The sequence below is a fragment of the Calypte anna genome, chromosome 12 (genome assembly GCF_003957555.1).
Source record: "Calypte anna isolate BGI_N300 chromosome 12, bCalAnn1_v1.p, whole genome shotgun sequence".
NCBI classification, from domain to species: domain Eukaryota; kingdom Metazoa; phylum Chordata; class Aves; order Apodiformes; family Trochilidae; genus Calypte; species Calypte anna.
Genome location: NC_044258.1, coordinates 11705118 through 11718519, shown reverse-complemented (window position 1 = coordinate 11718519; position 13402 = coordinate 11705118). Strand labels below are relative to the sequence as shown.

General features: G+C 40.9%; 1 protein-coding gene across 5 annotated transcripts in view; it reads right to left on the bottom strand.

The window, feature by feature from the left end:
* The window catches only part of SLC6A6 (solute carrier family 6 member 6), a 55684-nt gene that overhangs the window by 7024 nt on the left and 35258 nt on the right, over nucleotides 1-13402 (bottom strand). For all 5 annotated transcript variants that reach the window (XM_030458281.1, XM_030458282.1, XM_030458280.1 and 2 more), the window contains 7 exons: nucleotides 11463-11566; nucleotides 11224-11348; nucleotides 6401-6513; nucleotides 3983-4120; nucleotides 2856-2958; nucleotides 1837-1937; nucleotides 1009-1179 (listed from right to left, as the gene is read on the bottom strand). In XM_030458281.1, coding sequence (XP_030314141.1) covers nucleotides 1009-1179; nucleotides 1837-1937; nucleotides 2856-2958; nucleotides 3983-4120; nucleotides 6401-6513; nucleotides 11224-11348; nucleotides 11463-11566 — 855 coding nt within the window. The remainder of the gene's footprint in view (nucleotides 1-1008; nucleotides 1180-1836; nucleotides 1938-2855; nucleotides 2959-3982; nucleotides 4121-6400; nucleotides 6514-11223; nucleotides 11349-11462; nucleotides 11567-13402) is intronic.

The following is a 13402-nucleotide window of genomic DNA, read 5'->3' as shown; positions in this document are numbered from 1 at the left end:
CATGGTCTTTGAGGAGTGTTTTGGCTACTTTTAGACTAGTCTCTCAATAGATGGTGACAATGTAGGCAGGAAAATAAATGCTCATGAAAATGCTCTGGCCAGAGCTGAAAAAGACCATTAACACTTGGAGGAAAACAAATGCAAATGCTTGTGCTCTTGGAGGCGGTTTTAAAAAATTATTATTCTATTCTCTTTTTTCCCTAAGTGACCCACTTTCTCCTCCACAAATATCCCAGACTGCTTTTAAGACTGTCTTATTAGGCAAAACCAAAACTAATAAAAAAACCTTAGAAGAGAATTATGAAGTTTTGTGCTTGCTCAGTCTCTAAAAGCTTCCCTCTGCAAGAAAAACAAACCAGAAGAACTTGTGATGAGCTGCAAACTGCAAGAGATTGCCTCCAAATCCAAATCTGGGACAATCTCCACTGGCAAGTCAGAATCCAACCCAAGGTTTCGCAAAGGTTAGTGTAGTCTGGATCCAGTGTTTTGATTTGATTCACCATGAAAAAAACCTCCCATAAATAAAAAAACTAAAAACTGAAGCCCATTTGCAGGAGGGGCAGAGTTTTATTCAGTCCCTCAGAGTGAAGACCATGCCTGAGAGTCACACAATCCACAGGTGGATCTTAATTTCCCTGAAATTGAATGAGTTCTTAGATAGTCAGGGCTGAACCAGGCCTGTCTGTCTGTGTCTGTCTTGGCACTTGGAAGCATCCCAGTCCTGAGAGCTTGTCTGTACATGAGGCAGTGGTTTCCCAAGCTAGAAACTAAACAACTGGGATTGCAAGTAAAATCACATGGTGTTTGAGGACAGAAGGCTTCGTCTTTGTTGAGTTTCTACTGTTTGCCCAAAGGACATGAGATCTTGAACAGTTTTATTTCTACTCACTGCAGCTTGGGCCCTAACTGGGCAAGGTGGCAGTTTTCTGAGCATTGTGCTTATTTGGTACAAAACACAGCAAGTTAAAGCTCTCTTTCCCCTCAAGAAAGACAACTGGTTGCTCTTACCTCAATGAGTGACCCATCTGACTGTATGATGCGGATGACCATCACCATAGGGATGCAGATCATGGAGGAAAGGGCAAGAACCCAGCCCAGACCAATTGCCCAGTCTGGGTATGTGTAGACCTTGTTGTAGGTCAGTGGTTTGTACTTGGCTAAAGAAAAGATAAAGCACCCCTGTGGATGAGAAAGGAAAACAAAGTGAGGCTCAACAGACACTAAAAGCAGTAGGGCTCTGGTGCTACTAGGGACTCTAAGGAAGATAGGCAGTGAAACGCAGAGCCAGTTGATATCATATGATCTTAAACCAATGGGGGAATTGTTTTTCCATTTAAATTATTGAAATAGTGTCTGCCTCTGCTTATAGGTAAAATGTTGCTTGACAATAGGGTGTTAAGTGATGGTGCTGCAGGATGTTGCCTGTTCTTTTTCAGGTCTCAAAGACTTGTTCCTTCACAGAGCTTCCTGTTATGCAGCAAAAGAAATAATTCAAGCTAACTGCCTGCCTGAGACTACTCAAGTCTTCTTGATAAAATGGCCTAGTAGTCCTTTCACTTAAAGTAGGGACCGTTCTTTGGAGAGTGAGTTTTCTGTGTCACAAATGCCATTCCTAAGAAAAATCCGCTCAGATGTAGCCAACTGTAATTTGCCCAGGCACAGCAGAGAGCTGTCACATTAACAGCTAACATTTGGGAAGATAATGTCTTTGAGGGCTATGCTCAGGCCTCCAGCATGTCTTTGTAAATTGGTCTCTGAATGCAACAGCTTTCACTTGAAGAGAAGCAGTGAGAGGCGGCTTGGAGCTGCCATGTGGAAATTTTTAAAAGAACTCACCACGCAAAGAACTGGTGTGATCACAATCCAGCTCCATTTCATCCAGGGACCAGGTCTGTATCCAATCATATCCTCAATGGCATCATAAATATTATCAGCGCCTATAAGGGACAGTGAGCACATTCATCAGAACCGAGCATAGAGAAGGACTGTGGGATTACAGCTGCTTTCCCAGCTCCCTGAAGGGGTATTTAAAAGGGAAGATGAGGGTGTCAGATGTATTGCTCAAATGCTTCCCACGACTTTGAAGTTCAAGATTATTTTCTCCTTGAGCAGCTCAAAAGTTGGGGGGCTCTCTCATCCTACACAACCCTCATTACTTGGCTACAGCAGTGCAATGCTAATCCCCCCTGCCCACTCCTCTCCTGACTCACACTCCTCTTGCCAGAGGGATCTCCATGGGAAAGACATGACAGCAAACAGTACAGTCTGCTTCTACAGAAATTTGATGCAAAATGAAGGCTTTGTTTGTTTTGCTTTCCTAAGGATCTGGAGTACATGAAGATACAGGGAAATTATTTGCTAAAGGAGCAAACGCTTTCTGCTCACTCCTTAACAACTGTCTGAGGCAGCTAAGGAGGCTACTGTCAGGCCTTACTGCTCAGCATTACCTAAAAATAACAAGTCAGAATACACTTTTCTGACAGCTTTCTTTTTGTATTTCCTGTCTGGTTGTCTTGCCCCTTGCAGCGCTGAAAGGAAATTTTCTGAGAGACAAACAGAAATCTTCATGGCTGGCCAAACCTTCAACCCTCATCTCTAAACTTAACGCATGTAAATGCTTAATTGTGCCTTTATTAATTAGCAATGGAAAAATACTAATTTTTGTGTGGAAAAACACCAGAGGTTGGCTTCATCCCAGATGCAAATTTGCCTCCAAGATGTCACTGCAAATGTGTATTAATGGCATGTATCTGTTGCTGGGAAGAAGATTCTGAAGTGGCTGAGGCTCAAATGTTTGGCTCGCAAAATTGCCACTGACTCATCAAAAGGTATCAGATAAAAGGATTCTCACTTACCATAAACCCAGGCTACAGCAATACATTCAAAGAATGCAACCCACAAAAGGCATACACCACTAGCTGCATAGTAGTCAAAGAGTTGAAAAACATACATGCCACCCTGTAAAAGAGAGAGACAGCAGATTAGGATCCAACAGGAAAAAAGACCCTGAATACTGCAGGCCCAGCTCCCAGTAACATCTACTGACATATCTTAATTATTGCTGTCTAACAAGAAGAAATATCAAGCAAGTATGGAAGGTAAATATTTGCAATTATCTTCCCCAGGGAATATGCATGTTTACTACAGGAAGCATTCCAAACAAGGCAATGATTAAACAAAGTTAAGCCACTTAGTATAATCTCCTGAGACACTTAAATCTTTCCTTCTTAAAAGTATTTTAGGATGGGCATTTATAGAAACAAATGATGTAAAGAAATAACAGGTCACCTCCTAACTTTTGCACTTCTGAAATACTAGAAATAGAAGTCAATTCAACAGGAGAGTCTTCATTTATGAATTGAGTGGAAGGTTGTTTATTTTTTTCTTTCTAACTTCCTATTTATACTATGATCTTTGCGCTCATATCACTGACCTGTATATACCTGCAATTTTACTTGAAAAACTGTGCTTGTTAGGCACCTCTGTTACAGGTAATATTTTAACTCCCACAATCATGCTCTTCCAGTTGTTTTAAAAATCTGGGTTGGATTTTATTTTGGAGATAAATATCACAACAGTGCAGCCACTGGAAAATATTCCCATCTTGTTGACACTAGAACAAATCCAGGAGTATTTAATTGATTCAAATCTGTGTAACCAAGATAAAAATCTCTTTCCCTGCATGCACTGGATGGATTATCTCTGCTGAAGGTTCTCTGTTAATATTCATACTCATGTTGATTAGTACCTGAGATCAGATTGAATTTAATGAGATTTCATTTCTCTGTTCCTCTGACTGAAAAGGCAGGAATGTATAACCTTCCATTCAGAATGCTTTCAGATCTAGGGATGAAAGATGCCCTGTCCATCTAAAGAGCTCTGCTCCTTTGTGTGGTTAGTTCTGTGCGGTATCATTCATGGCTAAAATTGGTCTAAAAACCAGATTAAAAAGAAGGCAATTTCCTGCACAAGTGCTACTTACCTCAGTCACCATAGTTAGTCCCAGAAGATAGCTAAGGAAACATACTATAGCGATGAAGATTTCCCGTCGGTAACCCTTCCTTAGGAAGGATGGGTGCAGATCAACTAATGACGTGATCTGTCCTTCAACTTCAACAAACTGAAGGGAAAAAAAAAACAACAACAAAGAAACGTGACTTGCAAGTTACCCATCATGCATTTTATCTGGGCTCATACTTGGACAAACATTCTACAGCACCACCCTAACTGCACTCTGTGGCAAAACGTTGCTTTGATTAAATAAATTAGAAGCTATTCCACTGTAGCTCAGAGATGAAGTGTGGGGGTAGTTTTCATGTTAGAACACGCTTTCAGAATTGCTGTTCATTTCCTAGCAGCCTTCCAAAGTACCAAAGGGGCTCTGTAAAGCAAGCTGTGAGGATAAAGGAACTTAATTTGATGACAGGAAGGCACTTTTGTAGCTTTTATGTTGTAGCTGTTCCAGATGAATACATGACGTATGCTAGAAAAGAGGCAGGGAGAAAATACTCCAAAAAGCCTAAGCTAGGGAGAGTAGCTCTCAGCCTTTTTTTTTTTATGATGTGCCAGAAAACCTCACACACAGTAATTTGGCTAATTCCACAACAGGATATAATTCTACTGTTTGGTTCACTAGTGAAAATTCAGCCAAGGGAAAGCAGACTTTGATGTGAAATAGCAGCACTTCTTGACTGATGTGAGCAGAGTACCTCTGACTGAGGCTCTGGGGTACTTTTGCAGCAATAATGGAGCAATAATACATCATCTTATAACTAATGAGTTACCAAAGGGAGTCTATGGAATAGTTTATTTTCAAGAAAAGTTGCTTTTTCCTACCCAGTATCTATATTGGTCTTACAGTGCCCAGAAGTGCCCAACAACTCTACAACTCTTTGACCATGAGCATCCTGCAAACACCCCACCAGATTTTGTTGCCTCCTGTCTTGTTACTTTAATTTCCATGAAACTGGTTTTCTTCAAAAGCAACCCTTTTCTTTGGGCTGATTTGATCTTAAAACTGCTCTGGCATTCCAGAAACCTGCTTGACTGCATTAATAAAATAAAAACAACAACAACCCAAAACAAACAAACAAACTAAAACCAAACCAAACCAAACAAAAACCCAGAGAGGTGTAGGAGAGAAATTAAGCATTCCAATTAGTTTTGATCATTCTATGCAGTAAGGACATTTTTTTAAATTACTAGACAGCCTTCAATTTGTATAAACACAGGGCTGCTGAACCACAGCATTGGGCACTTTTATATTTAGTTTGGAATGATCGAAATTTTTTCACTAGAGTTCAAAGATTAATCCATAAAGAGCAAGTTAGGGCAAACAAAATATCAAAAATGTAAGAGATTAAGTACAAAACAACTGGGTAAAAATCCATTTACAGATCTCACCTCACATTTAGGGTAAATGAACATTTCATCCTTACCAACTGGATTTTAATAACTTCAGTGAGTTTCCACATGAGTGCAGAAAGCTGCCTTGAAAACTTTGGTAATTTTGAAAGTGTAGTTACTGCATAATCCCTGGTCACCTGTGTTTCCTTGTAAATGAACTATCTAGAAATTATTTACAGGTTGTTTTGAGGTGTTTAGCTCAACATTCCTAAAAGCAACTACTGAGGAAAATAGCCTAACTTGGACTGAACTTTTTGATTTTTTCATGCTCACTAATTGATAGCAGTATGTGATATATAATTAGTAGCACTCAAACCTGAGATGTTTTTTGGCCTGTTCAGGGGTACTGAATATGTGCTGGTTATGTGAAAGTCAACAGGATCCCACATTGCTTATCACCTCTGAGTCCAAAGCCACCAGAAAGTCTGTGGCTTGTCTGCCAGCTATTCATGTAGCCACTCTGGGTACATTGTAGGAAACAGTTTGTGCTTTTTGAGCCTCACAGTGGCTTTTTTCTTTTTGGCACTTGACAACTATAAAAGCCTGTATTCCTAGCAGTTTCTAATTCTTACAAAGTGTTTTTATGCTGGGTATATAACACTGCAGGTGATCATAATAGCACAAAGTCCTCTGTGGAACACATCGTTGTAGCCTTTTATGTCTTTTTAAATGATTAAGCTCTTCTCCAAAGCAGGAAAATATTGTGCTGTGACCCAAACCATAGTATTTAGGCCAGATTGGGACCAATGTTCAGGTTAGGGAGTACTGGTCTTGTGGACTCCACAAACTCCTGATGACAAAGACTTAATGAGCAACATCATACAATCAACCAAGAGATTCATCAAATGGAGACACTGTACTAAAAAAGCAACCCAGATGAATTCTTCTAAAACAGCATTTAGAGGTATTGTCTTCTTAACTCATGCAAAACCAGCTTTTCTCAGTCAGTAGCACTGAGATAGTAAGACTTGTATCTTTTACCCATTGTACTAACCTGGCTATCCAGTCCAAGCAACAGAAGCATAATAAAAAAAAGGATTGCCCAAAAGGTGGGCAGTGGCATCATGGACACAGCTTTTGGGTAGGCAATGAAAGCCAGGCCTGGACCTAGAGAAAGAGAAAATAGGAAAGGGGGAAGGGAAGGGAAGAGAAATAGTAAGTACCAGCTCCTTGGTAAAGGTAGCTATACTCAAATGCAGGAATGCCTGGTTCCGTTCAGATAAATCCAAACGCGGCTGGAAATACCAGAAGTGAAACAGTTTGGCTCTTTTATCTGAAATCGAAGCACGCATGACTACAGCAGAAACCACAGGCAACCCCCCGAGGCCATTGCTAACAGATCACCACTTTTAACATCTGTCTCAAACATGCCAATAATGGAGGTGGGCCTACACCTGCCCGCAGACACAGGACAGTACTGGGGCAGGGGGAGGAGGGGTGACCCAGGGGAATGGCAGAATCCCATTGCTAGCCCACATGGTCACGATGAAATGATGATGATGATGAAACTCTTTTGCATGCAAGAAAGGGACTCTGCCCCAAACGCTCCCTGGGATTTTTCCTAATGCAACCACTGCCTCCCTCTCTGTGCAGCCTCCAAACCCAGCATGACATTTCTAGAGTGGGGTTTACACTCCAGGAGTCTGCTCCTTTGCTTCTGCGAACCCTCACTGCTGCCCTGAAGTGATTAGGCTACTCCTAGTAATATCACCTATGGTCCCTGAAAAAAAAAAACCTTCTGCTGATAGGAATTGCTGGTGTGTAAAACCACTTCGTGTAAAATCGCTTCCCCTGTGTTGTCACATCATTGGCCCCTATCCAACCTGCCACAGTGACAATGAATGTCACCAACATCAGCCTCAAGTGCAGGAGGGGTTACAGCAGCCTGGGAGGATCAGCAGGGCCTGGCTTCTCTGCTCTGGAACCAAAACCTGGTCTGCAAGGGCTCATCACTAGCCTGAGGTTTGTCTGTGCCATGGATCAGGCAGCATCGTGCTCGTACCCACACACTGAGCGCACCTGCAGTGCTCTCCCATGCTCACCTCCTAAGGGGCTCCCACCTGGAGCCAGGTGCTACCAGCTATTGCTTCTGAGAGCTTTTGTCAAGAGAGAAAGAGCCCTCTCCAAGTGGGAAAGAGGAACACTGGGAAGCCAGTATTTATGGCAGGCTCACAAAGTAGCTGTATAAATTTGGTGAAGCTGACAAAAATTTTTGAGGGTAGATCTAAATGCAGGTAAAAGCCAGGAACGTCTGCCTCTTCTGCTTCTTTGTTTTAAGGAGCCTCTAAACCCAGAATTTTCCAGGATTTTGAAATGGATTCAGGTAATTTTCAATAGGAACTTTTTTTTTTAAGGTGCTGGGACAGAAATCTTATCTCTGAGCTGTACAGAAAAATCTCTAACACTGCTCTTCCTACCTCCCACTTTTCCTTTCCAACAAGAAAGATGGAAAAAGAAACAAGAAAAAGAGGTAAAAAAAAAAAGACCTTTTTAAAACTAAAGAAAACTTTAGTCACTTAAGATATTTGAACAGAAATAAATACAAATTAGTCAACAATTGAGCAACTAATTTTATTTAAAATGAAACACAACTAAGATTTGATAAGGCAGAAGATACCAAAAAATTGGTGAAGGCCTCAAATTTTGGGGAGCTTTTTTTTCCGCCCCTAATTCAGTGGATGCAGCAGCTCCTCTCTGAGGGAGAACTGCTACCACAAGGCATTTGCAGCTGATCTGTGCAACAGATGAGACAGATGTAACACTGCTCTCCTCAAAAACTGCTGCAATTCTGTATGCTTTGGCTAGTGAAACTGCCCTTGCACTATGATATAGCCTTCTACCAACTGCCCTAAGCCTTGTGCTAGCTCTAATTTTCCTTTGAAACTAAGTGTTGAAATATAAATGTCCATGTGAAAGAAAATGTTCCTGGCATCCCCTCAACTGAACGTAAATAATCTAAAAATGGTCTTTAATTTGGAACTGTGTTGCTCTGAAGGGTGTTTTGCAAAAGTGAGGCACTTGTGGCTGCTATTAAGAGCTAATTAGGATTGCCACAATCCCAGCCGACTCGCTGGCCCTTAGCTGGGGAAGTGCTGGGGGCATGGCTGGAGAGAGCTGTGGAAGCAGAGCCTGGGCAGGCATTAGGAAACCCAAGGCACTATATTTAGGACTGCTTAATCTGAATTTGTTTGCAAATGTTTTGTTTCTTTTTTTTTTTTTTAAAAAGGCAATTCTTGTGCTGTTTTAACACTGCCATAAATTGCACGAGTGGTAAAGTATTTCTTCCAGCCAAACAGATGCAGCACAGATTAGACAGACCTCACTATGGCTTTGTTGAGCCTCCATTGCTTTCCTTGTTCCCTTTCAAAGAATTTCTGAAAAATAGCAAGTGCTATTTATGCTTTCACTGAGAAGTCAGAGGAGACTAGTTTAACTATTAAACCTGTTAAAGCCAGTGAAGGCCAGCAGCTTGACGAGTGCTCCAAGAGGAAGCAGCCCCTCATTGACAAGTGTGTCCTGGTCACATTGCACTGAGGCTGAATTTGGCAGCAGTAAAGAATTTGGCCATGAGAGTCTGCTGTCAACAAATTTGTTGATGTTTTCCTCCCTTACAGGAGGGCAAACAAGGGAACAAATGGTGTCACGCATAGGGCAGGAGGGATTTAACTGACTGGGCAGAGATGGGGGGGAACAGGAGGTCCTGGCTCTGTGGACAAAGTCCTCTTTCCAGAGCTACAGCCAAGCAGCAGTGCCTCTGCTCACCTTTTTCCTGACCCAGAGGCGTGGTTCTGACCTCGAATTACAAGCAACCGAAAAAGGCAAAGCCAAAAAAAGAGGCTTAAGTGCCTGCTGCACTGCTGCTTCTCTGTGCTGAGAAGTCAGCAGTGGGGTAACAGCAGCAGCAAGAGCTTCCCCCACGGCCACGTGCAGGTCCTGGCATGCTCCACCAAGGGGGACCAAGCAGTCTCTAGTGGCTCTTCATTTGGTTTCTGCCAAGAAAGGCAGCAAGAAAACCCATGGGGAGTGGTTTGGATAATTTTGATAATGTTTACTGTCATGTAAAAATGTCTTATTAAAAAAAAAAATTGACTTAGCCAAAGATCAGCCAGTGACAGTCGCAATCTCTGGCCACTAGTGACTAGGGCTGAGTTAAAAAAACCCACAGAAAACTTGAAGGAATTGACAACAAAATATGCAAGAAATTGAAAGCTCATTAGTGTCCTCATTGTTCCTATAATGAGCTATAAAATCCCTCCTTTAAAAAAATGCTTTTTGGGTTGTCAAAAAAATGCTATATAAACGCTAAATCTGTCAGTTAATTTGTATTAAAACATAGCAGTCCAATCTTACAACAGAACTGTTTAATTCTAAAAATGTCAAGCAACAGGAATATAACTGCCTGTTTATCAGAGATTTAATAATAAAATTTAGTATAAATATTGACCAGATTAAAAGCTAACATGGAAATACTTTAAAATGCTACTCTTGGAACTGATCCACCTACATATTAAAAAAAAGGGGGGGCTACTTATGATTCATTCAATAGTATTATTCCCTTGCTTCCTGTTTTCAAACAAAGCAATCAATTCCCAACCAAAATAAGCATTATGGTCAAGACTGTTAACTAATTGCACTTGTGAGCAGTTTGCCAATTTCTAACTAAGAATCCAGTAGTGCCACTGTCATTAGTTTTTCATTAGCCCTTGTGAAACGAGACATTTTTCTTTAAAACTTAACTTCCAGAGCCATGTGATTAGAAAATATATGGACTTTTTTTTTTTAATAGCATGTTTGCAGAGGAAAGCTTTCAAATACTATGTAGGTGACTTAAAATTGCTCAAAAAAAAAAAAAATCAGAAAAAAAGCTAGAAGTGCACTCAGGTGACACTGTTATCATTTGATTCTGATTAGCTCTAAGGCTCACATCTGTTGAGGCCTGACTATTTTGTAATAGTAATTCCCATCTAATCTGTCTGTTCTATGTGAAAACACATAGAACTAAGTGTTTTCCATGTGAAAACACCTCCCTTTGTGGACATGACATGCACAGAGTAAAAAATGTCTCCTATTTTGTCTGGGATACATTCACATGCTATGAGGATTTAGCCCTCTTTCAGCTGCATGTGCATAGCTAAAAGTTCACAGGAAGAACATTTCTGAACTAAGGGAGGAATCTTAAGTGTACATTCAGTTTCAAAAAGGACTTCTCACAGCTCTGTCAACCTCACCCTGAAGCTACAAAGGATAAATGCAGGATTGCAACAACTTGAGTTTTTGTGGATGAAATGGTCCACAGAACCCAGGAGATGGAATCCTCCAACTTTGCTTGCTTTTCAGTGGGTCCTAGGAATCTGTGTGTGTATGTCCCTTCAAAAGGCCAAGATAATGCTCCCACTGCAGCACTCTGCTGTGAGCAAGCAAAAATAAGCTACGAAAAATACATAAACACTGGCTATTTGCATTTGAATGAAAATAAAAGTAGTCTGAAAAGGACGGAATAAATTTTTGAATAAATGACATTCTGGATCCTGGATAATGGTGTGATTATTTTAACTCTAATCTCAACTCAAATGGATTAGTACACTCTAGGAACTGTGTTCTCTGCCCTGTTAATCAAGACAGAGTAAACACCACAACCCCGGCCAGCTCTCACTGCTCTAGATGGAAGCCCGAACCAACACTGTGCTTATTTTTCTGGAGATTATGGGAAATCTTGTTCTGTTTGTATTGCTCAGATGTTAGCTGCTCGAGTCTGCAGAACTTTGCTCACACACTAGGCGGCAGTGCCCACCACCACTGCCACCAACACCATCGTACCTGACTCTGCCACATCAGCAATGTTCACCCCTTGCTCTTGTGCCATGAAGCCCAGGACGGAAAAAATTGCGAAGCCAGACACAAAACTGGTACCACTGTTCAGGCATCCCAGCAGCAAACAGTCCCTAAGTCACACATATGTCATGGAGCAAGTTAATTAAAAAAAAAATTAACCCATTGTCCCTACTTTATTTACATCATTTAGCTAAAACACTAAACCCCCTTGGATGGAAACTTGCCTATAGCAGTTGTATTTGTACTTGTTGTAGCTCCCCAGGGAAGTCATTGCTCCTAAGCAGATTGCATATGAGAAGAAGATTTGTGTCCCTGCATCTATCCAAACCTAAAGGGAGAGATGGAAAGACTGTTACTACCAACATCATTGCATTGCAGCATTCAGTGCAAACACACAGTTCTAACAATGCAAAACCAACCAAACAATTGCTTCCATTGAGGGTGATAGCCAAAGGGTTGGGGAGAGAGGGGAAGAGAACATTACATTTGCAAGTTTGGCGTTTATAGGAAAAAGAAAATCGTTAGCATCAGAGCCCACAAAAACATCATCTCTACAGTTGTTTCAGTATCCCCTCCCCACAGCTGCTCAGTATTTCTAGTTTCTAAGCCATTCTGCTGATCCCTCCTGTAGGTGCAAGAATATTTCACTGCAATAGGAAATGCAAAAGTATTTATAACATTTGTAATTTCTTTTGTAATTCACTTCAGTTAGAATCAGTCAACAACAGTCACTAAACTGAGGATGTGAAAAGCTTGAGAAACTGGTTTGTGCATTTGGTTTGTTTATTTTTGTAGCTTTCTTGTTGTTTCTGTATCTGTTCAAATGTAAGATAGAAAGCCATAGGGGTGGGGAGAAAACAAACAAAATACAATGAACTTTATAAGATCTTTATCTGGTCCCAGTCTCATGATTCTTTCTCCTGATTACATTAAAAAAACATACAGAGTGAAATAACAGTACACTATCAACTTCTCAGTTAGTAAATACGTAGCAAGCTATCAAAATGCATCCATTGCATTCCATCTGTTTCCTTCCTTCTGCTAATGTAAGTCTGCTAACACCAGTAGAAAACACTGAGGAGTCTGAGTGAGAATTAAGACTGTAGACCACTACCTCCTCCCTCCCACCATCGCTTTCCAGCCCTTTGCTGACGATGATGCTTTTGCTAAGCTGTGGGCCTGCCAGCCTGTACGAATCTCTTCTATATGATCGGCTGTTGCTCTGGGGTTAGGGCTAATAGTAGATCATAAAAATGATAGAGTCCCATAAAAGAAGATTCATTCATGAAATATAATGCTTCCTGTGAAGAAAGTGTCTTGTATAAAAAAGGCAAGACTGAATCAACTGAATTTCCACAATTTTCCTTTCAATTACACTTTTCCTGCTTCACTTATTTAGCTATCACTGGAGTTTTATTTTAACCAAATGCTTATTAGAAAGAAATCACAAAGACAGATGTTATTTCCTCTCACTGTGACCAACATGTTATTTTCAAAGATGCCTTGTTTTCTTTTATTTTTCATGTGATCACCATTGGCTGAAACCATGCTGGTCTGGTCAAGTGCCACATATTTGCACCCTGGGAGCAGACAGAAATCTTCACCTACTCACAGCCTATACAGACAGGGTAAGCCTACCTCCACTAGCCAGGGCTGAAAAAAAGGTAGTTCCTGTGCCTCAGAAAGTATTTTTGTCCACCTTTGCATGGGTTTCCATTCTTCTGCTATTTCATTTTTTTCCCAGTCTCCTCCTATTGAGCAGTGGGAGTTAAGTGACACTGGTACTCACAGTTGTTGCTTGTTGCTCCATCTGTGAAGCTCACGTGTCTCTCCTTTGAAACTAAAGACTATCCTCATTAAAAAAATGGATCTCCCTTACCTTACCAACAAGAAAGCTGAGATTGTATAACGAGACAGTCTATAGCCTCAGAGTCCTTTGACACAAAAAAAATACGCACGCACACATACACATGCACACACAAGGAAAGATAAATATCACAGTGACCTTCTCAAGCAGATCTCTGGAAAATAGAACCCAGTATTAATGTTCACGCTATATTTGCACCTCTAAAAAAAAACCAGATTGCCATTACATCACCACCATCACCCTCCACCATCCCTCTTTGTGTAGAAAATTGTCCCACTCCCCACTCATGGTTCTTTA